The sequence below is a fragment of the Ahaetulla prasina genome, chromosome 1, assembly GCF_028640845.1.
Source record: "Ahaetulla prasina isolate Xishuangbanna chromosome 1, ASM2864084v1, whole genome shotgun sequence".
Lineage (NCBI taxonomy): Eukaryota > Metazoa > Chordata > Lepidosauria > Squamata > Colubridae > Ahaetulla > Ahaetulla prasina.
This window is the reverse complement of record NC_080539.1, coordinates 228,511,438-228,538,580: the sequence shown is the minus strand read 5'-3', so window position 1 is coordinate 228,538,580 and position 27,143 is coordinate 228,511,438. Positions and strand designations below refer to the sequence as shown.

Below are 27,143 nucleotides of genomic sequence, written 5' to 3'. Positions count from 1 at the left end.
CTTCAAATGCCTTCCACCCCCCCACTAAAATAAGTCAAAGATTGATCTTCCTTATTGTTAATAGCAATCTGCTCATAGGACCTTAGTAGCTGAAACAGAGATGGATGAGAGAGCGTATAATCATGTGATTAAGGGGTATTCTTGTTTCAGGACTCATGTGACCATTCCCTTAGGGACTTTGAGATTGGCTGGTCTTGGTTATTCAGCCAGTGGCTTGCTAAGAGGGCTGGGGAGAAGGGCCTTTGGAACCCATCACACAGCCCTTTCACGCCCTCTAATGGAAGACTGAAGCACTGAAATGCAATTTTAAACAGACATGCCACTGATTCTCTTGAGGCTTTTGGACTGGTTTGAAAGATAGATAAAAATGTGAATAAATAGGAGAATTATCTGATAGGTGCAAAAATCCAGATATCTACTAAACGGAAGAAATCCCAGTACATTTAAAGAGAGTATCATATTGGGGAAGTGAACTGTTTTCATACAAGAGTTTCTGTTGTACAGCATTCGTTCCTTTACCTTTCAATCACTCTATCCGAAAACATGAAAGGAAGAAAATTCCCTCGTTTTCCTAGAAGATTTATATGCATATGGACATTGCGTCATTATATTGTATTGTTTATGTTAGTTTTAAGACTCCATTCAGGTTGCCATATGTCCTTTGTTAGAATACTTCTAGGTTCAATCTATGGCATACATTTTCCCAATTGATAATCATTGAACTCAACCAAGATCATAAAGATGGTTCATTTTGCAAGCATTCTAGACTTCAGACTACACTTTTTATCAAAGGGAAAGAAAAGTGGTTACGGGAATCAAAGAATACTAATACTTTGGCCCATTTACACATCAGATAAAGCCTACAATCCTTAATCAGCCACTATACACATTGCAGCCCCTTTGCTCTTCATTTAGTGGCAAGGGATAACAATTCTGTTTTTAAACATAACACTCTCTTATGCCATGATTATAGATTTCAAAACAAGTCAAGGTTTGTAAAATTACTTTTAAATTCCTTACATAAAAGCATTTCAGTCCAAATTAAAATAAAATGAGAAATATTTGAACATACTCTCTGAATTATTTTAGGGCTTTTAAAATTAACTGCCTTTGTAGAAAAGTTCACTCAAAATTTTTGATGTTTGTTGGCAGGAGGGAGGGTGGAGAGGGGGTTGGAAGGAAGGAAGGAAGGAAGGAAGGAAGGAAGAAAGGAAGGAAGGGAAGGTTTTAAAAAGAAAATCCTGACTCCAGTCTGTTTTCTGTTATATTGGAAAAATATAGCTGACATCCTATCTGGTTCTGTTCTGCCTTTTTTTATTAATTATTTCACAGCCTCCTAAGCTCTCTCAGTTCTTCCTGAGCAGCAATTGCTTATACCTCTGTAGTGAGTTTCTTTGTATCAGCTCCATAAGCATTCATGTCACTTGAGTTTTGTTTAGTCCAGCAGGCTCACAAGCTAAGTGGACTGCCAGAGGACTTCTAAAAAACAGACTAATGTATGCCAAGTTGCATTCACTCACTTAGGAGAAATTAGTGTTTCTTTTTTGTTTTTCCATTACAAAGAAAATCTTCAATTCCCTAGTGAAATTATTTAACCATTGTTCCTAGAGAGCAGATGCATTCATTGCATCCTGCAAAACTAGGAAACTGAGTTCTAGTCCCACCTTAGGCATGAAGGCCAGCTGGGTGACTTTGGGACAGTCATTCTCTCTCAGCTCACGGCATCAAGCTCAGGCGACAAGCCAATTGATCAATTCATGTCGCAAGTAATGGGTCAACACTTGGTTGATCCAGGGAAAAAAAGCAGTTTCTGCACTTGTGGGGGGGGGGGGGAGAAAACTTGAAATTTCCTCCTCCCACTTTTGCCGGTTTGTTAATTTCTCTGTTTAAAATGCATTGGATGCCATCAATTCTGTAAACACATTAAGAATTGAAGAAGAAAAAGAAAATGTAAAACTGTAGGCATCAAAAAGGCCTAGACAAATAAGAGTATCCTTTCACGTGGTGCTAAAAATATATCAGATGCTGACCCAGGAAATATCTTCATTCTCATGTATGAGAATGTTATCTGGTTTTTGATAATGGATCCAGAGAGGATGTTCTTACTATGATTCAACTGGAGGGGGGGGGGATTTCTCTTCCAAACTGACCTGGGGGGAAATCTCTTCCAAACAATATTCTGGTAAAAAAGACCAGATTGTAACATTACAGTGTTACAGTTACCAATTAAGGTAACATCCTTAATTGGTTCTGGGAGGTGTGATGAGTACCAAACAATTCCCGCCCCCCCACCCTACAAGGAATAATGTAGTGAGTCACAAAGTAGCCGACACCAACAAGTTCTAGCTTTTGTGTTGAGTACCAAACAAATGATGAGTACCAGGACAAAATGTTCACGTCAAAATGCATTGAGTATCAGATCGGGTGAGCTTCCTAGAAGTTGAGTATCAAGATGCCACTGTATAATATAACACGTTACATTTACAGAAGAAAATATTCACTTTATTTACCAAGTGGCATAGGGTAATATATCTCTTCTAATATATGGGTAAAGACAAAAATAAAAGTGAATAAAGTTTGTCAAATAAGAGGTGTAAATAAGATGACCTGGAAAGAATCGTAAACTATGGGCGTGTAAATTGATTGAATTGGAAGAGGCGAGGAAAATAAAAGAAAGCATAAATGGAATAATTATCTTGCTCTATGTAGAGCAAAGCAGTGCCATTTGTAGTTAGTCATAAGCAATTGGAAAAAAATATTGTAGGACTCTGCCACTTTTAGTCTCCCAGCTTTTAATTAAAATTCACACTATGATGAAAGCCTCAAGCTGCTTAGACCAAGGCACCATGTTGTTCAGAAGCAATCAAGGATGATAAATCAAAAAGTGAGTCTGATACACAACAGATAATTATGGTGCTTGTGGGAAAAACTGGACAGAGGGGTAATGTTTTCTAAGGACCTCAAAGCTATCAGGAGAAACAAAAATGGGGAATTCTCATCGATTGTAGGACCAGCAGTCAGGCAAGGGTTAACTCCTGTCTGATGTCTGAGGATTGAGTCTGCAAACTGTGAAGCTCCTGCCATAAAGTTCAGAAAAATACCTAAATAGGTACACTTCTCTCAGTACCTTTGTATGACCTTCTTCAGTGTCCTAAACAAAGTAAATGGCAGCATTGAATCACATTGGGTAATGTGAGTAGCATTGTCCCTGTTTAATATTTGAAAAAATAAAGGCAGTCTCAAAGCTGAATATGGCTAAGATGTTAGGAATCAGACTTGGCTAAATCAACTCAAGGATCAGTAGATCATAAGCACCATTGTGGTCACATGATTTTTTCACTTAATGACCACTTTGATTAATAGTCGAGTGGCCAGTCCCAATTGTGATAGCTAAACGTGGACGACTTGTTTGTGCTTCTGATAGATTCATGTATCAAGCTAATGCAGAATGTAAACTGCCTGGTTTGGGTTTGTGTAAACTACCATAACAGCTTAGTGTTTTTCATATGCCAGACCTATGACTTACTCAACAAGCTACAATTAAAACAAACCAAGGTTAATTTTAAAAAAAACATTGTAATTAAAAAAGCCTATTTATTTAAATCAGAGTGCATTTATCTTCTCAGTCTGATGGAAAACAACTGAACACATGGCTGTGTTTTGGAATGTCAAAACAGCTTTGAATTGTCATCTTTGCACAAGAGATCACACCTTTCCAGTTGTGGGTTGCTACTGGTTCGGACCGGACCTTGCAACTAGTAGTAATGGCGGTGGGAGGCTCTGTCCACCTGCCTGGACGTAATCATGGACGCTCTGTGCATGCACAGAAGCGCCCCGCACACGCTCCCATTGCAAACAGGTAGTAAAGGTAAGTGGAACCCACCCCTGCACCTTTCCCAACTTGATGCCTGTAGATGTATTGGGCTACAATACACATCTTCCCTAGTCAAGACAGTTGAGAAAGCTGAAATGGATAAAGAGATTCTTTACAATATTTTGGACAGCAAAAATTGGAATTATTATAATTAGTGGACAAATGAGATAGATATTAGTTCATTTGTGTCTGGAAGTTATGCTCCTTAAGCAAAGGTTCTAGATTCAAAAGAAGAATTGAGTTGATTTAGCCAAGTTTGATTCCATTAGTGGAAAAAGGTTGAGTAGAAATACTACATTTTTAATAAATGAATGCCTTGAACAGTTGATGAATGCCTACACTAATGATGGAGGTTTGCTTGAAATCCTTGGAAATTTAGAAACCAGTAAGAAGTTACATCTCTTTCCAATATGCATTTGCCCTATTTTATTCATGTCTAAACGCCAAAGGCGCATGGAACGATGTTATCTTCCCACCAAAGGTGGTCTCTATTTTTCTACTTGCATTTTTTATGTGCTTTCGAATTGCTAGGTTGGCAGAAGCTGGGACAAGTAATGGGAGCTCACCCTGTTACTTGTCATATGACCACGGAGATGTCTTCGGACAGCTCTGACTCTTTGGCTTTGAAACTGAGATAACTGCCCCCTAGAGTCGGGAAATACTAGCACATATGTGCGAGGGAAACCTTTACCTTTTATTCATGTCTAAATTTCAAGCACAGGAAAATCAGAAGTTAATAAGCTGCATGCTCTTGGGATCTCCATCATAAACTGAATAAACTAGGTTTCTATTGTTATAGATCCCTGCTATCCTTTTACTTACCTAACCTAGATGTTACCATCCAATTTAATAAAATGGGAAGTCCTTAATGTACTCTTCTGCAAGTAATAGAACCATTTTCAAAGTATGTTACCTCTGAAAAGCAAGTTGGGGGCTTTCAAGGGAGAGCAAATCTCTATCTGAAAGCAATTCTAATCTGTAAGAGCATATTATCTATGATTAAAATATTCTTCCCAAAGCCCGGCCTTCCAAAAATTCTTCATTTGTTTGTAGAAAAGAAAGAAAAGAAGCTGAGTTGTGAAGTGCTCAAGTTGTTAAAGTAAAAATTGAGGAAATGGCTTGCTGACTGTTGTGAATAAATAGGAGGAAATTATATTCCCAGCAGAGTAATAGATTCTTTGCAGTCATTAATTTTTGATCTGTCTGCACTCGGGATTTGGCAGGAGAATAATTCTGGGTTATATGGGTTTATAACTGACTATTACATTTTACAACTCATGCTTGCCTGGTTTATGATTCAGTGAACAGTTTCCCACGTAATTAGTCAGAAATGTCTGCATCAAAGAATGCAGTACAAAGCTCTCAAGTTTTTTCCCCCATGATTGGCTTCATAGAGGCATCTTTCATTGAGAACTTACTCTGATTCAGGTGAAGGGTCTTACATCTTCATAGATGCTTACCCTAATGGGCAAATGAAAGAGTAGATTGGATAGTTACAGTTATGGTCAGCAGCACTTCTTCTGACAGTCCTCATGCCTCTGCCATTCATACACAGTGTCTCTGGAGAACCTCAGTCATCCAAGTCAGGGGTCTCCAACTTTGGCAATTTTAAGACTTACGGACTTCTTATTTTATTTATTTATTTTTATTTGATTTGATTTTTATATCGCCCTTCTCCCAAAGGACTCAGGGCGGTGTACAGGCAAAAGTAAAAAACGAACAATACAATATACAATTTAAAATGCAAGTTAAAAAACTTATTATAATCAGCCTACGAACTTTAAAATATATAAAAACTAAAACCCCAATTTAAAATTAATAATAAGAAATTTAAAATCAATAAAACTTAAGCCAGCCCTGCGCGAATAAAAAGATGTGTCTTCAGTTCGCGGCGAAAGGTCCGAAGGTCCGGTATTTGGCGTAAACCTGGGGGAAGCTCGTTCCAGAGTGTGGGAGCCCCCACAGAGAAGGACCTTCCCCTGGGGGCCGCCAGCCGACATTGCTTGGCGGACGGCACCCTGAGAAGTCCCTCTCTGTGAGAGCGTACGGGTCGGTGGGAGGCATGCGGTAACAGCAGGCGGTCCCGTAAGTACCCAGGCCCTAAGCCTTTTAACTCTTAGAATTCCTCAGCCAGCCATGCTGCAGGTTGGATACCATGCTGGCTGGCTGGGGAATTCTGGGAGTTGAAGTCCATAGGTCTTAATGTTGCGAAGGTTGGAGATCGTTGATCTAGGTCATGGTTGTCCCAAAGGTGCTTTTTCAAAAGGCAACTGGACTTTGTTTTGCTTGAAGATGCTTCACTTCTCCATCCAGGAAGCTTCTTCAGTTCTGCAAAATGAACTGAAGAAGCTTCTTGGATGAGAAGTGAAGCGTCTTCAAGCAAAACAAAGAAAGTCCAGTTGCCTTTTGAAAAAGCACCTTTGGACATTCATGTACAAGATTTCAGCATGGGAAGTTAGCACACTCCAGTTTCTCTGGAAAGGAAATCTGTTGTGTGATGCATCCAAGAGACTGCCATTCTGCTCACATCTAAAGCATGCAAGCAATCACCATAGAACAATGATGATCAAGAGACCTTGCAAGGTTTTCTTCTCCAGTTGATTTTAGGAATAATAACGTAGTGTTTTCACGTTTCAGCACAATGCGGTTGGGTGCTTTCTTTTGTTACACTTTTGCTTTGAACTGAAGAGCATGTTTGAAAAAAAATAAAGGAAATAGTTAAAATAAACATGATTTTCAAAACATTTATTACTTCCATCTGCTCAGATACGCTGTCTTTTCTTTTTTGCATACAGATTTTATCCATTGTCTTAACCATGGCTATAAGTTATTCTGAGCAGTCATTCTGAGTACTGACTTTAATATGACCTTTATTAATAGTACACCCCAATTCTCTTATGAGGAGCTTTTAAAAATCTACCCCTTCTAAAGCTGTTGATTCAAATCCTGGTTACTATTAATCAGGAAAGTCTTCTTCATGTTAAGTAGCCCCTGAGATGAAAGAACATACCTGAAATGTACAATAAATGCCATTTTTCAGCATGCTATTTTATATATAAGTAGAAAGAAACCAGCGACATCTCTTTTCTGCATAGCTTTATTTCCCACATACTGGTTTTGATTCAAAAAAATCTGATATTCAAGAAGTGTTATGCGTTTAATATTTTTTTTATTTTCTAAGAAGCACACACATCTATACATGCAGTAGATCATTTGAAAACAGTTATATACATCTTGTGAGAAATAAAAAGAAAGTAGGGTTGTCTTCATGGTGCTATAAATATTAGTAAGTGATTCACATAGTCATATTTTGATGCAAACTGACATATCTCACAAACTAGTTCACATGCCTTAATGCTAAACTACAATCTTGATTCATACAGCCCACATTCTGCAAATTATTTGCATTAAAAGGTTTGCATAAATATTTTCACATAATAATAAGAAACAAGCAGAAATAGGTATTAAAAGTTGTGTCATTTGTGATTCATTTTTAAGGAAGTAATTGAGCATCCTGTTTCCTTTTTATATGGTTATCCATATTCAGAAGGTGTAGTGATAATTTTAAGTTAAATAGAAATAAGCGTATTAATATGCCAGATTCTTCACTGACATAGAAAACAGGATCTGTTAAATATAGTGTAATGCTGTGATATAATGCAAATCTACGGAAGTTAATCAGGCATTGAAAATATTGTACAGAAGAAAATCCAATGTATAAACCTGCATGTAATGCTGAGAATCAGGTTATAATTTATAAATAAGGGAAAACAAGGAAAACATGCTTTTAGAAGTCCTTATCCATTGGGGGGTAAGAAAGCAAATTGCACTGTAGGAGTTCGTTCAAGCCTTTCTAAAGCTTTCATGAGGGTCATCACGAATATGTTTGTTGAGTAGGAGCAACATAGTTGAATGTAGAATTCATTGTTCAATCCTATGTCGATTTATTTAGAAGCAAGTTCTGGAATTTAGTGAGCTTTATGTTCCCAAAAATTATCCCTCAGCTCCTCAAACATTGATTTGTAAGTGTTTAGGATGGGTTAAGCCCATGACGTGTCACAATAATTTGTGGGTCTGTATGACATTAAGGATTATTTTAAAATACTGCTCTAACAGACCAATAGGACTTTCAGCTCCGTTGTGTGAGCAGCAGCTACTGATTCACCATTTTGAATCCTGTCACAGAATAGAATGGGCAGGATTTGTGAGGGAGAATCTATGATGTGTGTCACAGGCCAGACCTCTTTATCCTCTGAAAACTGTGCAGTAGGACCTTGTTCTTACATGGTCTCTGGAACCCCCCAAAATTGTGTGAGAACGGGGCTGTGCTTTTCTTCTCTTTTTGGCAACTGCAAGGCCATCCAATAGCATTCTTCAAATTTTCAAGGCCTCTAGAGCTGCCTCGCATAGGCATTTAAAAAAAATACTTACAATTACGTAAACATTTATTTATTAAATAATAAATTTAAATAACTCAATTAAATTTTTATTATTCAATAAAAATAATTTAATTTTATTTTATTTTTCAATTTTTTTTATTCTTTTTTTCTCTCTGTGTTTGAGAGAGGGAGGGAGGGAGGGAGAGAAAGAGAGAGGGAGATGCCAGCAGAGTCAGAGTAGGCATTTTCTTATTTTTTTTGACCCACCGTCAGTGAACTGGGACTTCAGCAAACACAGTTGATTGCGATTCCACAGCCTTGAAGAGATTTAACAAGTTTAACAGCCATCCCCAGTTCCTAAGATGCCTTTAAATGATAGTTTTGTGAAAGAATTGGGGCTCCTCTTCCTCCTTTTACAGATAAGGTAAATCTTGCTTCTCCTGCAGAAATAAGCTGCTTGTGAATGATAGCTCCTTCCTCTGAATTGTCATCTCAGATATATACATCCACACTGTGATAGCAAAACAGAAATGACACTGCGAGCAGTCAAGCTATATTTCAGAAAGGAGCAATTTGGAGCGGAAAAGGGGTCGATGAAGATTTCCTCTTTTCCCATTCCGGTATCCCCACATTCACGTTAGGACCCACATTTGAAGGATAATTTTTTCTTCTTCTTGTGATAACAAAGAAAAGATACTGCTGGGTTATTTTCAGGAAGGAAACTATTAAGCACTCTCTTCTGTTTTCCCGGAATAGATTTTAAAGACAGAAAAGGAAAAAAAAAAGTTACAGTGCTGTGTGTATTCCAACATTTGTATCATTTGAGATAGAATAGGTGCAAGGTTTGTTTTCATAATGAAACCGTATACATAAAGATAAATGACTAACCATTTGAACTTTGAGTAGTTCTATCATTGATGATTTTTCCAACTTCCTTATTTCACTTTAATGGCACTTTCTTTTTATGGTCTTCTCTTTTCATGTAGTTTACTGAAACACCCAACTTTCTATGAGGTAATTGCCAGGTATTTAACTACAGAGCAATATTGGGAAGAGACAGACATTGACAGAAAATCAGGATTGGCTTGTTATCGCAATGTACATTTATTAAAAATCAACAGATTTTAAAGGAGCTCAGATTTTTAAGAAATGAAAATGCATTTCTTCTGTTTTGAAAATTAGCCACCTAACAAAAATGTGAGCCTAGGGAAAATATTAGAAGTCCATCAGTTTTATCATTACAGTCAGTAGACCATAGTTAGTTTGTTTACTACATTTCTACATTGCCACACTTCTGAGGTAAACTTTTCAGTTTACGGTTTAAAATGACACTAGACATGAAAAAGCAGTGCAAATGCAAAGAAAGAAATAATTTAAAACTTGATATTGTTGTTGTTATTAAGCCCTCTGCAGACAACATTGTTACGCTCAAAGGTTCTCCTGGGCAGTTCTGTTTCAACAGCCTTCTAGGAGGAGTCTAGGACAGGGGTCAGCAACCTGTGGCTCTGGAGCCGCATGTGGCTCTTTCACCCCTCTGCTGCAACTCCCTGTCGTTCAAAACAGCCAATGTGCAACACATGCCAGCACGCGATTTATTGAGCTTTTCAACCCCCGGTAGGCCAACCATGGATAAATCCAAGAAAAGAAAAGTTTCAGAAGAAAACAGAACGTTTACTTTAACTACATATGCTAGTTTTGTGGCTGCTCAAGAAATGGTCAGGCACGGGAAGGGTTTTGTGGTTCCCGGTGTTTTCTTTTCTGTGGGAAACGGGTCCAAATGGCTCTTTGAGTGTTTAAGGTTGCAGACCCCTGGTCTAAGACAACTTGCCCCAGCCAGTTCGCCACAGGACAACTTATCGCAGCCATCTTGCCATGGGACAATTCAAAGCGGGATAATTCAAGAGAGGGACGAGTGAATGGGCCTTGTCTTACTTTAGGTTTGAACCTTCTCAAGTTAGAAGTCCTCGAGGCCGGGGTGAGCTGCAATTCTACTTGTCCCTCTCTTGAGTTATCCCACATTGAATTGTCTTGCAGCAAGTTACTCTTTAGTGAGTTGGCTGTGGAGAATTGTCCCACAGTGAGTTGACCTCAGTGAGTCAACCGAGGTGAGTTGGCCAGAGTGTGATGGCCGGGGTGAGTTGGCCAGGGTGGGAGGGAAATTTCCAAGAGGGAAGTGCTCCAGAGGGATGGGGGCGACACCTAAAAGGTTCTCATTTTGCTCCATTTCCTGAATCTCAGAAGGAGATTCCAGGAAAGGAGTCCTCTACCTTCTTCTTAGTTTTGAGCACTTTATTTCTCTTTGAAATAAAAAAAACATATATAATTGTATAAATGTATAAACAATTAATTGTATAAATGAATGAAAAATCAGATTTGGTGGAATGCAGTCTTTGTGAACATGGTTTACTGCACATGTGTTAGGCTACATGTAGTCCTTGACTTGCAACCATGTGTATAGTGACCGTTCAATGTTACAACGTCACTAAAAAAAAATGACATGACCATTTCCATTGCAGCATCCCTACAGTCACGTGATCAGAATTTGGGCAATTGACAGCTGACATATATTTATGACAGTTGCATTATCCTGGGGTCATATGATCACCATTTGTTACCTTCCCAGCTGGCTTCTGACAAGCAAAATCAGTGGGGGAAGCCAGATTCACTTAATGACCACGTGATCCACTTAGAAACTGCAGCTATTTGCTTAACAACTGTGGCAAAAAAAATTGTAAAATGGGGCAAAACACACTTAACAATTGTCCGGCTTAGCTATGGAAATTTTGCGGCTCCATTGTGGTTGTAAGTCAAGGAATACCTCTCCTACCCCCAAGTTCTTGGTCAGTATGTGCACAGAGAGCTGATGTAAAATAGTTTCTTTTTCCACAATAACAAGACGATTTCTAGGACAATAAAACTCAAAACTGTAATTTCATGAGCTATACTTATAAATTCAATCTGATAGCCTCAATAACATTCATCATCTTTCTCTTTTAACAGAATATACAATTTATCCTATTCTTTGATGATCACAAGAGGTGTTAGCGTGGTGAATTTGTACAGCTCTGTCTTTTTTAAAAAAAAATTAGTGGGTGATTTTGAAGTATTTGACCTTTGTTTCTAATACACAAAGAAAATATTAATTAAATAAAGAAATAACAGAAGCAGTGAAGCATGTTTACATGCTTCTTTATATAGATATTAGTTACTATATTTGGTAACTGACGGCTAATGATTACTTTTTTTACTTATAGGAAAGATTTCAAGTCAAGAATCCACCTCATACATATATACAAAAATTAAAAGGCTATCTTGATCCGGCTGTAACTAGGAAGGTAAGAAAAAGATGGGATTTTTTGGTCTCATTCTCTTTTTAAGGACAGTCATTTTTTGTCACATCAAGCAGAAAAGCTTTCTCCGTTTGCCAGAAATGAGGAGGAAAAGAAACCTCTTGCACATTTTGAAAGCTGTGGTTGTTTGCTTGATAGTGTCGCCATTCGTTTTTTGAGATTAGTATGAGGACCTTCTTTTTCAAGCCTTGTCAGGGATGGTGTCCTATGGATAATAATTCTAAGATTCTTTGTCAACAAGTCCACAGCTCCAGCTTAACCATAGAAACAAAAGTTAGGCAAAATTTGGGGTGACCCATAAGCCACATTCAAAATTTTTAAGATGCGGAGAGTGAAGAAGTCTGCAGAGGATTTTAATTTTTTTTTTCCTCTTGAGTTTTTGAGAATTTGGATGTCAGCGTTCCAGAAAACCCTTCTTGCAGAAAAGACTCCGAAGCCAACATCCTTCAAAGTTCTTTTACTAGCATAGGTAATCTGGCACAGTTGGTTGAAATCCGAATCTGGGGATTCGGGTTCCTCCCTCAGTAATACAGACTTCAAAATCCCCACCCTCATGACCCCTTTGCTGATCACATGCTCCAATCTTCAGCCGTCCCATCTCGAGACATCACTCTGGCCTCTCCTTCTCCAGATGCGAGCCATCCTGACCTTGACTGGCAGGAAGAATGTTGTTATGTCTAATAGTCCCTTGTACAACCCCTCCTCCCCTACTTTCCCACACAGGAGAAAGTGGCAGCGCGTGGAAGCCTTTGGCCTAGTATGGCTTCCAAAGCTGACACTGGATTTATACTTTAAAAAAAAAACACCAATATTCTCCTCGATTGCTGGGCCAGCAGTCAGATTGGGGATGACTCCTGTCTGATGACAACTGAGTCTGCTAGTTGAGAAGCTCCTCTTCTTCCTTCTGCTTCCCAGCTTTCAGACTCAGTCTGATCAGACAAGACATATCTTGCTGAGCTGCTGGCAAATCAATTCGATTTAAGAAACCGGGTCACTAAAATTCAATGGAAGCTTTGGGGGTGTTACAAAAAAAATGAAAAATGAGGATAGAAGTTGCCTGTCCCAGTCAAACTGTTGATGTATTCTAGGAGAAAAATGCTCTCATTATATCCTGTCCAGATCGTTACGATGTTGCTTAGTGGGAATCTCTCCCCGCCCCCTCCCGAAGATCTTGATCATTTATATCATCCTGGGAAATATTACCATTGTACATATTATGTGTACAAATAATGGGGAAAATGGTTACCTATGAAAGACCTTTGGTGTTATTCTCAGGGTAGACTATTGGAAGATTTGATTGGACAAAATTATTTGTGAGTGGTGGTGGCGGATGTGTTTGTGCTTAAAAAACATAGACTCAGAAAAGTTGTCCTGTTTATCGTTTTTTTAAAATGTACTGTACATCCTGTTCTAGATATCTTGCAGGACACTTGGTTTATTTCATAATAGAAAGAAGAAAAATCCATAAGGGTTAGGCTATAGAATTGTCATCCTCATTAATTTAGACATCATATAAGAATTTTTTCCCTTTCTTGTAATTTCTAGAAATTTAGGAGAAGAGTTCAAGAATCTACACAAGTTTTACGGGAACTAGAAATTTCTTTAAGGACTAATCACATTGGGTAAGTTGTTGTTTTTTTTAATTAAAAAAAGCAATGGTATTTGAGGAAATGATTTGGGGCATAACCAACACAAATTTAAACTATTGTCACTGTTATTATTCAGTTTTTTTCAAGTCAATCATGGGATTGCATAAGAATATCATGATTGACTTCAAAGAAGCTCTAGAGTTCCTTTGTTTGAACTCTAGTGTCATCTGTTGAATAGAATAACTTCATCCCCAGGGCACTGTGGCTTAGGGATGTACCTTAGTTTTAACAGAAGCATTGGGGGCTTCTCAGGGGAAGAAAAATTAAGAAAAAAGCAATTTCAACAAATGCAGGGTTGCTTCAAAACAAATTCTACTTTACCATCTCCCAAGTAGATCTCAGAAACAGCTTTTGTTTAAAAGTTGTGGTTCTGTCTCCTTCCTCCCCTTCCACCTTTTCATTAAAGTTAAATTAACCATGAAATACTAATGCTAGGCCAACATTTCCAAGAGATAATTGGCAGTGAGTGAAGATTTAGGTAGTATTTTGGAGATAAGAAGCCAGGAAAATCTGTAAGCAATTGCAACAGTTTTGCCATCAATTAAATTTCAGATTTCAGCAGTATTTGCTAAGCCAAATACTTTACAGCAGTCAATCTTTCTCCATTCCTTTTATTTTTTCCCCCCCAAACTGCTGACTCTTTCAAAACACCAGGCATTGTGATGTGATGGCAATTATTAGCTGTGACTTCTTATTAGAGATTACACCTGCCAGATTCATTAGGATTTAGACATCATACGTGTCTGCTTAGAAAAAGGTTTAAATGTAACTGTTAGCTGAGCAAAGTAATTGCATGCTAGTTATAGTGCTTTTGCAGATAACTAACTGGAGCGTAGAAATAGTGACTTCCTACACATAGTGAAATCTTTCTCACATTTTAGGTATGTCATGAAGTTCTTCATGATTTCCTTTAAAAATAAGATAGAAGAGCATTCCATTTTTGTTTTGTTTTTGCATTTGATACTTCGAATGATGAGCAAGAATTAGCAAGATTTGTGTATGCTTCACTTATAGATTTTTCATTGGCACTCCATAAACCATAGTATGTCAGTAGATGAGAAATGGTATGAGACTTGTACAATAAAAAGATCTAAGTGGCACAACCGTTTCTTTAACGAGGGACTTGGTTGTTCACTGTTAGCAGTTTAAGCTATGCATCTTCTTCAAGACTAATGCTGTTTTTCTGATCCTATATGCAAGGCAGGTGAGCTGTTGCAGGAAAGATTGCCTTATTGGTAAACCAAATATTATTTGGAGATCTTAAGTATCTTAACTAAATACCTTAGTTATGTTGGTATAGTGAGCAATGGAAATGATTTTGAGAAACTGTTTAGAAACTGTTAACAAGCAACCAAATTGACAAAAACATGTTTTGAGCCTAGGATAATGGGGAAATAATGGGAAGAGCCTCAGTTTGGCTTCTCCCTGACTATAAGAAGGAGGGGAGAATAAACACAGATTGGCAGGATTCTGTTATAAAGATAAAAGTTTACCCTATCCAGGCATGTCTGGCTCTAGGGGTTGGTGCTCATCTCCATTTCTTAGTTTAGGAAGTCAGCATTGTCTGAAGACAATCTCTGTGGTCATGTGGCCAGAATGGCTATATGCCAGAGGTGCACGGAATGCTGTTATCTTCCCACGGAAGTGGTATCTATCTATTCACATTTGCATACTTTCGAGAAGGAGGCAGGAACGGGAACTCAACCTGTCACACTGTGCTTGGGGCTCGAACCTGGGCTGTGAACTTTCCAGCTGATAAGCTCAGCGTCTTTAACCACTGAGCCATCATGCCCCCATATTCTGTTAGAGCCTTACTCAACAAAGTATAGCACTAATCTTCTGGTGTAGTCTGTTTTCTGATCTGGTCATTCTTAAAAAGCTGACCATTAAATTGAAAGCTAGTTGGCATTATTTAGTTGGAATCCAAATAGAATATTAAGAATTTGATTCTGTTAAATAGTTGAACGATAGAATGGACTACAATGAAGTTTATTTGTTATACTTTGGGTCCCATTCCCCCTGCAAAAATGCTCCTGGAAATACAAAATCCGTATGATTTTATTTTGGCATAGTTCAATTGATTGAGTGCATTACTTGAGTTGCTTTGTTCCATCTATATGTGCTGCTTTGGTGCACGAAAAATTGAAAAAAATGAAGAAGCTAAAGAGTTCTGGGACTTCAGAATCCAAACAGACAAGCACATGCCACATAATACCTGAGAGTTAAAAATTGTTGATAAGAATGACAAAAAAAGTGGATGTGGCAGAACCTGGAGACAGCAGAATAGAAGAGAGAGAACTGGAGAAGATAATAAAATACAAAAAGTTGCAAATAGAAATAGAACAACTGTGGCAAAAGGAAGCAAAGTACCAATAGTCATAGGCGCTTTGGGTGCAATCCCAAAATAACTGAAGCACCACTTGAACATCATTGGCACTGACAAAATCACTATCAGTCAGTTGCAGCAGGCAGCTTTACTCAGAGTATCTTCCATCCTGTGAAGATACCTTCAACACTATCAAACATCAACATCTGCCTAGCCCAGGTCCTTAGGAAGGACTTGATAGGTAAATAAGAATGCCAAATTCAGTCTGAACATGTGACTGACTGTGTGATGAACCATAATAATGAGCACCCTAATTTTATAAAATGCCACCTTGCTTGGAGCTGCCATATATATTCTTAGGTGCTACCTTAATAATTCTTAGGTCCTTGGTTAGAATTATTAGGTTTTCACTAGTCTTAAACAATGCATCTAACTGCAGATTACTCAACATAATAATTAACCAGTTTGCTGACCTCTAATAATATTTCCAAACTCTGCATGAAACAGTCACACTGAAGATAACCCTGAAGTTCGCTCTGAAAATGTGGTTCTCAATCTTTTATCTTTAACAAGTTTCTGAGTAAGAAATGAATACCTTTTTGGATCCTGTAATATTTGGTTTATGCACAGATATAAATACGATAATCTCTTTTGATGATTGTTTTTCCAGGTGGGTCAGGGAATTTTTGAATGAAGACAACAAAGGCCTAGATGTTTTAGTGGAGTATTTGTCTTTTGCACAGTATGCAGTCACGTAAGTATAATATGATCCACACATTCACAATCTGGGCAGAAGGAGGGAGATATTATTAGTTCATCCTGTTTCAGTAAACGGTGAACACAGTTGGTGTAAAACCCTGTTATTCAAATAATTATATATCTGTCTTCCTAAGATGGCTGTCATAAAGTCTCTATTCTCTGTTATGCCAATTGCGCTGCTCACTTCAGGGACAATAAATGGTAGTGTCAGTTCTGGAAACACTGGGAAGCATGATAAATGGTTATTATGTACTGAGATCTACTGTGCCCATAGCCAAGTCTTCAGATGTGTATTGAAAGTCAACTCAAATGCACATGCAGCAATAGAAAAAACAAAAGCATAGGGGATTGCTGATGATGCAGGTATACAGGAAGTTGCCTTATTCCAAGTGGCTTCTGTTAAGTTTCCTGAGGTCCACCTTCTCCTTTCTGAGTTCCCTTTAACTGAAGATGCCAAGAATAAAATGTAAGGACTTTCTGCTTACAGAATGTATGATCTACAACTGGGCTGATGTTCATCTGCACCCATTTTCAGAAGGAGATTTCATATCTTGCTGTGTTGAGGTTCAGGTGTTCAGGTGGACAAAACTGGTAATTTCCATGATGAGTGCTGCAACAGAAAGAGAAGCCCACAATGGTCATGCTTCTTTAGCCCTTTGCCTGCTTCTTCTTAATACTTGAATTAGTCCTCAGGGTCACCAGCGAGAAGAAGCCCATAAGCTGCCCATAAGAAATCCCTCTGCTTTGCCATTCCACTGATGGAAAGTGACTTGGACTTCAGAATGAAGCCCTTTTGGTAGAAGGTGGCTTCATAGCCCCCTGCAGTGGAGGGAAGGAGCGCATGCAGAACGAGAAGCTTCTGCTTGACTGGCATGTCTTCTCGATCCTGATCCAAACATTCCAAGATGCAAAAACAAGTTATTTTTAGGCTGGAGATCTAAAAAAAAAAAAAAAGTTATTCTGCTGCTGGATAAGAAAGGATCTAAACTGTGCTAAAAGAGTAAATATGGCAAAATAGAATAGAATAGAATAGAATAGAATAGAATAGAATTTTTATTGGCCAAGTGTGATTGGACACACAAGGAATTTGTCTTGGTGCATATGCTCTCAGTGTACATAAAAGAAAAGATACGTTTATCAAGGTACAAAAAGAATGGCACATGGCAGAAAAACAACTGACTTTGAAAACAACAGCTGCATTCTCGTATAAAGCTAAACAATAATGTGGCTTGTTTGGGATTCTTTGATGTGATGTGTGAATCTGTCTGCAGAAGGAAGCCATGGTTTACAAATCATGCAGATGAGTTTTGCTGATCATATCAAACGGAAAACCAACAAACCATATTATGATGTGTGAATTGGCCACTCAGATAAAAGCAAGCAGCTTCTCTTACTGTCCATTCTGCCTCACATACTAAGTTTGAGAAATAACCTCAAAGTCTGTGGAAGAGGATGGCATAATTCTCCAGTAAATTAGACTAGGTTTGAGAAATAAACCAAACAAAGGAATATTACAGTCAGGAGTACAGTAATGTATTACACATGTTTGGAATTTCGCCTTGGCCAACATATTGAAAGAAATATTTCCATTGCATATTGACAGTTGAAAGTAATTAGAATACATCATTTGTTTATCTTTAAAACAAAATGCATTCTTGAAATTTCATCTGTGCTATAGTACAGAAAGGTTGTTTTGTCTTCCAAGAATTTAAGCAAAATTGAAATTAAGTAGTCTCTCTGCAAAATTGTGTGACTTATTCCTCCTTTCCTTGTGGTAGCCTTTTATTCTCTCCATTTCAAGATTCAGTTTTATTGTGAAACCAGCACTGAGTTTCAGCCCAAAGGAAAATACATTTACATGGTTCTCTACCACTTTATTGTTGTAATCTATTGGGAGATTCCTGAGTTCTGAAGCAGGGGAAAAAAAGCAGTTTCCTCCTTCTCATTGGCATATGAAGTGTCTATTTCTTTTCAGATTTGACTTTGAAAGCTTGGAAAACAATATGGAAAATTCAGTGGACAAATCTAAACCATGGAGTCGATCCATTGAAGATCTCCATCGAGGAAGTAACTTACCTTCTCCAATTGGCAATAGTATTTCCTGTTCCAGCAGGCATTCTACTCTAAGGTAAGATGAAGAAATAAAATTGATTTTGGGCTGTTCTTGTAGTTTGTGGAACTTAAGAGGCAAAATAAAAGGTTTTTCAAGCCTTTACATTTCTTCCCTTAATTGGCCAATTTTAGCGCTTCCCATATTGATGATGTCTTGATCTCACTGGTCAGTGCAAACTGTTGCCAAATCGATCAAAATGCTCCCCACCTGCAAGGAAGTTGTTCACCTTTACAACACAACAATCTTAGTTGATTGGGCAGAACAGTAGCCAGAGAATTTCCCCTTGTCTGCCTGATACCGAGTGAGTGGCCTAAGGTCACCAGGTTGGCTTTGTGCCTGAGAAGAAACTACTCACGGTCTTCCAGTTTCTCGACAGGTGCTTTAACTATTGCATCACATAGGCTCCTCATAAAAATATGCTTCATTTTTGGGGGGTGGGGAGCATGGTCCATGATTCTATATAAATATATTGTAAGTTTGCAGTTCTGAACACAAACCCATGCATGTGTTCATTATAATCTCCTTAAGAATTAGTCTGATATAAGTGCTTATGGGATTGCAGCTTCAATACTAGAGAAGAAACATACTATTCAATAATTTTACATATAGGAATTTCACTAAGATTGAGTTCATCTTAAATAGTTCCATTTGTTCATTGGTACTCATAGTCCTATAGCTGTCATATAAGATAGTAATTCTTGATCAATATTTTACTGTACGGTAGCAACATTTTATTGTTCCTCAAAGGAAGGGCTAGGCAACTCTTATCCTGTCAATTTCATGTGACTTCATGCGACTTCCACAGCAATCTTTTGTGGCTCCCACAATCCTCCCACAATAACCAGGGTGTTCTGTCTCCGTCCTCACTTTGGAGTAACGAGCTGGTCTACAGCCAGTGGGTTCACAGCTCCTATCAGTCCTGGCCGAGAAAACGCAGCTGCCTGCCAAAAAGTTCAAACAGATTAAGACTTCAGCTCACTTCGACACGGTTCAGCTAATTTGCTTCCTGTGGAACTGAGAGCAGTCCCAAAGCTCCTTATATATCCTGTGTGGTGGGGCTCCTGCCCCACCCTTCCCTTTGATGACACCGCCTCTCTAATCTTCTGAAGTGCGGGTCGATCCAGGCTTGATTAGTATGATTATCAGCTGCGTCTGAAGGCGTAGCCTGAGGAAGGGAGGAATCAGGGGATGTCAGCCTCATTACGTCCTCCAACTGGCCTGGTTCTGGCTCCTGGAGCCGGGCCAAAGGAATCGGTGCTTTTGAGGTAAGCCTTACCGGCCCTTCCCCCTCACTCTCGGAGTCACTTTCGGGCATGTGGCCAGGTTCGGGGGCTGGAGCCACAACACAGGGCCTGGCTTTGGCTTCACCTTCTCTTTCAATCATTCATTATGTTACCAGTCACACCATTTCCAGTTTCTATTAGACCATTTTAAAAAATCATCTATTATTATCTATCATGTCTTCAGCTCCATGGATTCTTGGTAAATTACTGTATAAAAGCACCAGAGTTATATGTAAGAAGTGGCTGTTTCCCGCCAACAGGTTTGTTGCTGTATTTTGCCCCAATTGTATTTATAGCACTCTTTTGGTAATACATTTATCAGATTTTTGTGAATGTGGTCCTGGGGCTAACCTGAGCTTTGTTTGACTCATGTGAAAGGTCACTGTGGCCTATCCTGTTTATCAATATGTGCATGTTTGTTTGGAAGCACTTCCTGACATTGTGGGCATATTTACATGCAGTCAAAACAGTGTGAACATGCTGATCTACACAAACAACTGGTTCTGATTATTTGGATTTTTAATGGTGATGGCAACTTTGCAAGGTTGATTTGGAACTTGATACCCAAGCTCAGCAATTTTTTAATTCAGTGGAGGCATTGCTTTTCAAATACGTATGGTGTGCAGGTGGGACCCAGGTAGGTATAATGGTTAAGTCATCTGGTTAGAAACCAGGATACTGTGAGACTCTAGTCCCATCATAGGCACAAAGCCATCCATTGACCTTGAGAGAGTCCTCCGCTCTCAGCCTTAGGAAGCAGCCATGGGAAACTAGTTCCAAAAAATCTTGCCAAGTAAACTGAAGGGACTTATCCAGGTAGCTGCCAGGAGTCAACATTGACATAAAGATGTGTGCATGCATATGTGCACATGCACACTTACACCCATTCACACACACACACACACACACACACAAGGTTGTAGATATTAAATGTCACATCATTTTAAGTTCATTGCTCCCACCTGTATTTTACAAACTTCCAAGAGTAAATGAGAATGTGTAATAGCAGTATAAAAATAAAATAACTTGGTTATTTTGCTTTACATGTAAACCACAGATGGTCAGGATATATCGATGGGCTTAAAGCCAGTGTCTATAGAGGAATAATTAGCAAGAAGTGTGTTCATTTAAAATGAAGGTATAAAAGATAAAGATTAAACTACTAGCTATAAATTTGAGTGAAGAATACGGAAAAGAAAGCGGCATTATTTAAAGTATAGCTTAACATTTCTGATTGACTAAATTATTTGAACAGTTTTCTCTGCGGGGTTAAACTACCTATTAGAATATATAATAATTCTTAGGAAATCTACTTGAACTGTACTTGCGGTTTTGGAATGCTGCATATTTATGAAATATTTTTAAAAAGCAATAAATCAGTTGTTGTATGTCCAACACATGTTTTCAATATTTGTGAATCTGCATTTGTTGCTGAAAAGCAAAATTCAGATGCAGATCACACAGTGTCTAAATTCACTGTTTCTGGTCTTGGTTTTCCTGTATCTTCTTTCTGAAAACATGGTCTACCTTCAATATTAGTTTCAGTTTCTGTTACTTTCTCATTCTTTCTCAGGTTCACTGTTTTCTCCCCCCCCATGTCATATTTATTTATCTAATTATTTAAGCTCCATTGGGATTCCTTTCTCCATCACTTATCCACATCAAATGCCATCCAAGTAATTCATTGTCCTGTACAACTTCACCTAGCTGTCTCTGGCATTGCTTCAGCTTACAGCTCTAATTTTTGTTTTAACATTCAAATTTCAATTTTTTGTCTGTCTGTCTATCCACTCCATCTATCCATAAACCCGCCTATCCAGCCATCTGTCTGTCTATCTTCTCTATCCATCCATCCATCCATCCATCCATCCATCCATCCATCCATCCATCCATCTATTTTTATCCAGCCCTTTTTTCTTTAGAATAATTCAAGAAAGCAAACATACGTCATTGCTCCTATTTTTAATTGTTCCTGGTTCCATTGAAAGCAGCATGTAGATAGGGCAATTGATGAAAATAGTTGAGTATTTCAAATACATGCATGCATGTTTTTGCAAAGTAAAATATAACCTGATTCAGATGGTTAATGTTAGATTGGAAATGGTTTATTTTCCCATAGTACTGGGTTGTATTGTTCTAAGATGCACAGCCTATTTGGTACCTCAGGTATAAGATAGATTCTCCAGGATGTGTTTTTCTCACTTTAATGGATATTCAGTGACGAGAATACAGTGTCATTTATTTTAGGCCAAAAGGAGATCCCAATTGCTTGCAGTTTCTGTTTACTGCAAATTTAAGTCACAGCTAACACACAGTGCCCTGATTTTCTTTTTTAATATTAGCATTGCAGACAGCGATGTCATTTGAGGGAAACAGTGACTCTTGCTGTAAAACTGCAGGGGTAATTCCAATGCCCATGTCAATTGCAGTTCTCCAACAGTTCTGGAAGTGGGCTTTGAAATTAGTTTTGCTGCATTTTTTTTATTCGGTGTTCAACCAAGTGTAAAGGACATGAACTGCCTTGTCATCTGCTGGATTATGGCAACCGCTGAGTTGGAAAGGCTAGAATATAAAGTGCTTACAAGCAGATCCTTTGAGCCCAAAGGCTCTGATATTTGGGCTGATTTTTGAGATTGCATGATACTTGCTGCCAATGGAAATTTGCAGGATTGGGATCATTCTGTGTATTCATTAGTATTCTTCTTATTCTAAAGATTTCAGTCTAGATATTGAGACATTGCTCATTCTACCCATGTCAATACGTCTTGGCTTTGTAATCTTTCGTAAGGCTTGCTTCCTGATCATCTGAACTACATTACAAAATTAGTTAGTATAATGGCTAATATTTATCTTCAGTGTGAAATATGAAAGCTTATACCCATTTTAGAATAATTAGCTTTTGTTTGGCAAGGTTGAATAGTACCTCATTGTTTCACACTGAAGATAAACGTGCTAATAGAAGTATTATTTTTCTAATGGCTTGGGATGTAATGAACTCCATTGTGCTGGAATTAGGTCAAAGGTTGCTTTGGAAAAGCACTTGCCAGTGCTCGCTCTCACACAAAGTGTGTTTTTCATGAATGGGAAATCAATTAGCAGATGGAACCCATTGGAGAGTTAGACATAGACCCAAAGGGCTTTTCTGAAGGAGTGGGGAGTGCAGCCCATGCATGCAATTGAGCTTGTAACCCTGGGTTTTTTCAGATTTGACCAGTTCAGAATGTGTGGACTTCAACTCCCAGAATTCCCCAGCCCACACTACTTTGGAATCTCTGGGAATGAATTCCTCCTCAAGAAACTGCATTTAGAAGAGAACAGAATAAAAAGATTGCTTTGAAACATTTTCTGAATCTTGCCTAGGATTATGCATTTAAAATATAATTTAAGAGACTGAAATATATGCTCTAACATCACGAGGGATACGGCCTTACGTCTGTTTTATGGGAACAGGGATTATGTGGAAAAGATTAAAAAAAATCAACCCTTTGAGTCATGGCCACAGCAGTAGTAAACGTTTTTCTCATCACCCCCCCCCTTTTAAAATTACTTTTATTTAATATGTCAGGAGTATAAATAAAATGAAAAAACACCAAAGATACTAAAAAGATACCGAAATTAAGAAAACAAAAGATAATGATAACTATTCCCATTAAATTTTAAACTGAACCAAATAGGTTAGCACAGTATAAATTACTAACAAAAAAATAAACAGTAAGCAGCAAATTAGATAAGTAGTATATTTACAATAATTCTGTAAATAAGAAACTCAAAAGTTTGGCTTGGGGCACCTCTCTCTCTATAACATTAGGAGCTAAGAGTGGTTTCCAGTTAGAGTTCAATTCTGAATCAGATTTATTTTTTATGTAGAAAGTTATTTTTGTAATTTCAACTCTTAACATCTTAGTGGGCAGCACAAATGTGGATAGATATTGTCTTTTTCCAGAAAGTTTTTTTTCAACTTCCTTGTCTACTTTTCCTAATGATCTCTCTTCAAAATACTGACCTTGCTTATCCTTTTTGAGACCAGATAGGGTTGAATGTATTATGGAATAGATCAGTAAAATAAATATTTGCTTATTTATTTTGGTTTATGAGTCCACCCATGTGGCTCAAGAAGGCTAATAACCAATTCAAAACAGCAAGTAATAATAAAACAATTCTGGCTTGTTCAGCTGTATATAGTTGAAGGATGAGTGATTTTTAAAGACTGACAGATAAAGGTACTCTGAACAAAGGTGTGGTTTTGATGGATATTAAGTGGCACAATAGTGATTAATTATGTAGATAGTGCACATTGACAGAATGCCAAGATCTGACAGACACCATGTTAAAAGTAAAGTAAAAGGCAAATAAGTTCATGCCTTTCTGAACTCAATTTCCTTTTGCAAAAAAATCTCTTTCCTTAATCTCAAAAAGGTAGTGGAGGGCAAGACTTCTAAGGAAATGGAAAACCGGGAATCCTTGTGTTTTAGCACCTCAGCGCTAATCTCAAAGCCCTTAGAATTCTTCATCTATAATAAAACAATATATTGTAGTTATGATTATTGCAAAAGATATTTCACTGCAGTGTCGTCTCATAAAAATTTACTTTGCTGTGGAATGCATTTTTTCAGGAATTGAAAGTCGATGGAAGAATGCTGTAATTAATTATATAATTATAATTAATAATTATGAAGAATTATTATTAGCATTGTCCTTAATTAGGAGGTTATTTGCAAAAGTTTCAGGATGATTATAGAGTTTTAAAAAATCTGGTGTTTTTCTAAAATTTTGATTAAAACCCAGTAGCTGACCTAATTATTTTTTGTTGATAGGTATAACACCTTACCCAGCAGAAGAACTCTTAAAAATTCAAGATTAGTGAGTAAAAAGGATGATGTTCATGTCTGCATCATGTGTTTGCGGGCCATCATGAATTATCAGGTAGCTGAATTTTAGAAATTCTTTGGTGGGTGAAGATTCTGAAACATGGCCATAATGAGGTTTCTTAGTCAAGGGAAAAAAACCCCTCTCTTTAAGTTTAAGTCTATGACACGTGAAAAAAATATATACAGGTAGTCCTTGACTAACAACCGCAATTGAGCCCAAAATTTCTGTTGCTAAGTGAGACATTTTGGAAGTGAATTTTCCCCATTTTATGACCTTTCTTGTCACAGTTATTAAGTGAATCATTGCAGTGATTAAGTTAGTAACCCAGATGTTAAGTGAATCTGGCTTCCCCATTGTCCCCGGGTCTGGATGGGGAGGAACAGGCTCAAACTTAATCCCTCCAAGACGGAGTGGCTGTGGATGCCGGCACCTCGGTACAGTCAGCTGCAGATGCGGCTGTCTATCGGGGGCGAGTCGTTGGCCCCGATGGAGAAGGTACGCAACTTGGGCGTGCTCCTGGATGGTCGGTTGTCCTTTGAAGATCATTTGACGACCGTCTCCAGGAGAGCTTTTTATCAGGTTCGCCTGATCCGCCAGTTGCGTCCCTTCCTGGACCGGGATGCCCTATGCACGGTCACTCATGCTCTCGTTACCTCTCGTCTGGACTACTGCAATGCTCTCTACATGGGGCTCCCCTTGAAGAGCACCCGGAGACTTCAGCTAGTCCAGAATGCGGCTGCGCGGGTTATTGAGGGAGCGGTTCGAAGCTCCCACGTAACACCTATCCTGCGCAGACTGCACTGGCTACCTGTTGTTTTCCGGGTGCGCTTCAAGGTATTGGTTACCACCTTTAAAGCGCTCCATGGCTTAGGACCGGGCTACTTACGGGACCGTCTACTGTTGGCCTCTATCTCCCAGCGTCCGGTGCGTTCCCACAGAGAGGGACTCCTCAGGGTGCCGTCAGCCAAACAATGTCGACTGGCGGCCCCCAGGGGGAGGGCCTTCTCTGTGGGGGCTCCTACCCTGTGGAACGAGCTTCCCCTTGGGCTTCGACAACTTCCTGACCTTAGGACCTTTCGCCGCGAACTTAAAACCTATTTATTTCATATGGCTGGACTGGCCTGATTTTAAATTCTAAATTTTAAATTTTAATTGTGGGTTTTAAATTTCTGTAATTTTTATGGGGTGTAATGTTATTTTAAATTTCTGGCGAATTTGAATCAGTTTTTTAAGGGTTGTTTTAATTATGGTGTATGTTTCTGTTTGTATTTTATCTGCCTGTTCACCGCCCTGAGTCCTTCGGGAGAAGGGCGGTATACAAATTAAAACATTATTATTATTATTATTATTATTATTATTATTATTATTATTATTATTATTATTATTATTATTATTATTGACTTTGCTTGTCAGAAGGTCGCAAAAGGGGGGTCACGTGACTTTGAGACACTGCAGCCATCATAAATATGAGTCAGTTGCCAGGCATCTGAATTTCGATCGCATGATCATAAGGATGCTGCAATGGCCCTGTGTGAAAAACGGTCACTTTTTTCAGTGCCGCTGTAAGTTTGAACGGTCACTAAATGAACTGTTGTAAGTCGAGGACTGTCTTTATACAGGCAATTCTCAGTTAATGATGGTAATTGGATTACCACATCTATGCAACATGGCCATAAAGTACAATTTTACACGATTGGTCTGCTTACTGCTGGAAATTATGGCACATCTAGTTGTGGTTGTTAAGTAAACCCTGTGCTGTAAACACTGTGTTAACGTGGTCACCCTTTGCGATCTTCTGCCGGCTTCCCCATTGACTTTGCTTGTGGAAAGCCAGCAAAGATGGCTGCAAATGATGATCAAATGACTGTGGGACACGGCAGTGTCGTAAGTTCAAACAGTTGCTGGACAAGCTTTGTTAAGCGAGGACCACCTGTATCAGGCCTCAGAGCAGAAATGTCATGGGGGGAAACCCCCCCCCCTTCTGTTGCACTTGAAGCAGAGTAGATGTGCTCAATCAGAGTGCTATTTTTGGTGTTAGGAAGGAAGCAACTGTCCATCTCTATCACAGTCATGAGGGCAATAGCGGGGAAAGCTGCTTGTTTTTTGAGGAAAGAAAGGGACATGTGATGGCTACTGTGTCTGTTCATTACAGTGTTTTAAAAATAAAGTCACTTAATGTATACCAATTGGCCATAGCAATAATTGCTTTTGCTTGTTCTGTATAAAGAGAACAAAGCTAAGTAAAGTTGCTAAAGATGGCAACAGATTGGGTACATACCTTTCACACATTCCAGTCTTTATGGATGCAGCGATACCACGATAAATGTATGCTAAATTGCCCAGAGTTGCTTTCTATTTATTTATTTTTTTACATTAAAAAGAAACATTGCAACAGCTGAAATTTGTTTGTATTTTAGTATGGCTTCAATATGGTCATGTCGCACCCCCATGCCGTTAATGAAATTGCACTAAGTCTGAACAACAAGAATCCCAGGTAAAACGTCTCTTTTGTGCTTCATTTTTTTTGATAGGGCTGTTGTG

The 27,143-nt window shown here is 38.4% G+C and overlaps 1 protein-coding gene across 4 annotated transcripts in view; it reads left to right on the top strand.

Annotated features, from left to right (window-relative positions):
• FMNL2 (formin like 2) overlaps positions 1-27,143 on the top strand; it is a 210,126-nt gene that overhangs the window by 127,673 nt on the left and 55,310 nt on the right. For all 4 annotated transcript variants that reach the window (XM_058192698.1, XM_058192712.1, XM_058192706.1 and 1 more), the window contains exons 3-8: positions 11,508-11,588; positions 13,149-13,225; positions 16,249-16,332; positions 18,313-18,465; positions 24,548-24,656; positions 27,020-27,096. In XM_058192698.1, coding sequence (XP_058048681.1) covers positions 11,508-11,588; positions 13,149-13,225; positions 16,249-16,332; positions 18,313-18,465; positions 24,548-24,656; positions 27,020-27,096 — 581 coding nt within the window. The remainder of the gene's footprint in view (positions 1-11,507; positions 11,589-13,148; positions 13,226-16,248; positions 16,333-18,312; positions 18,466-24,547; positions 24,657-27,019; positions 27,097-27,143) is intronic.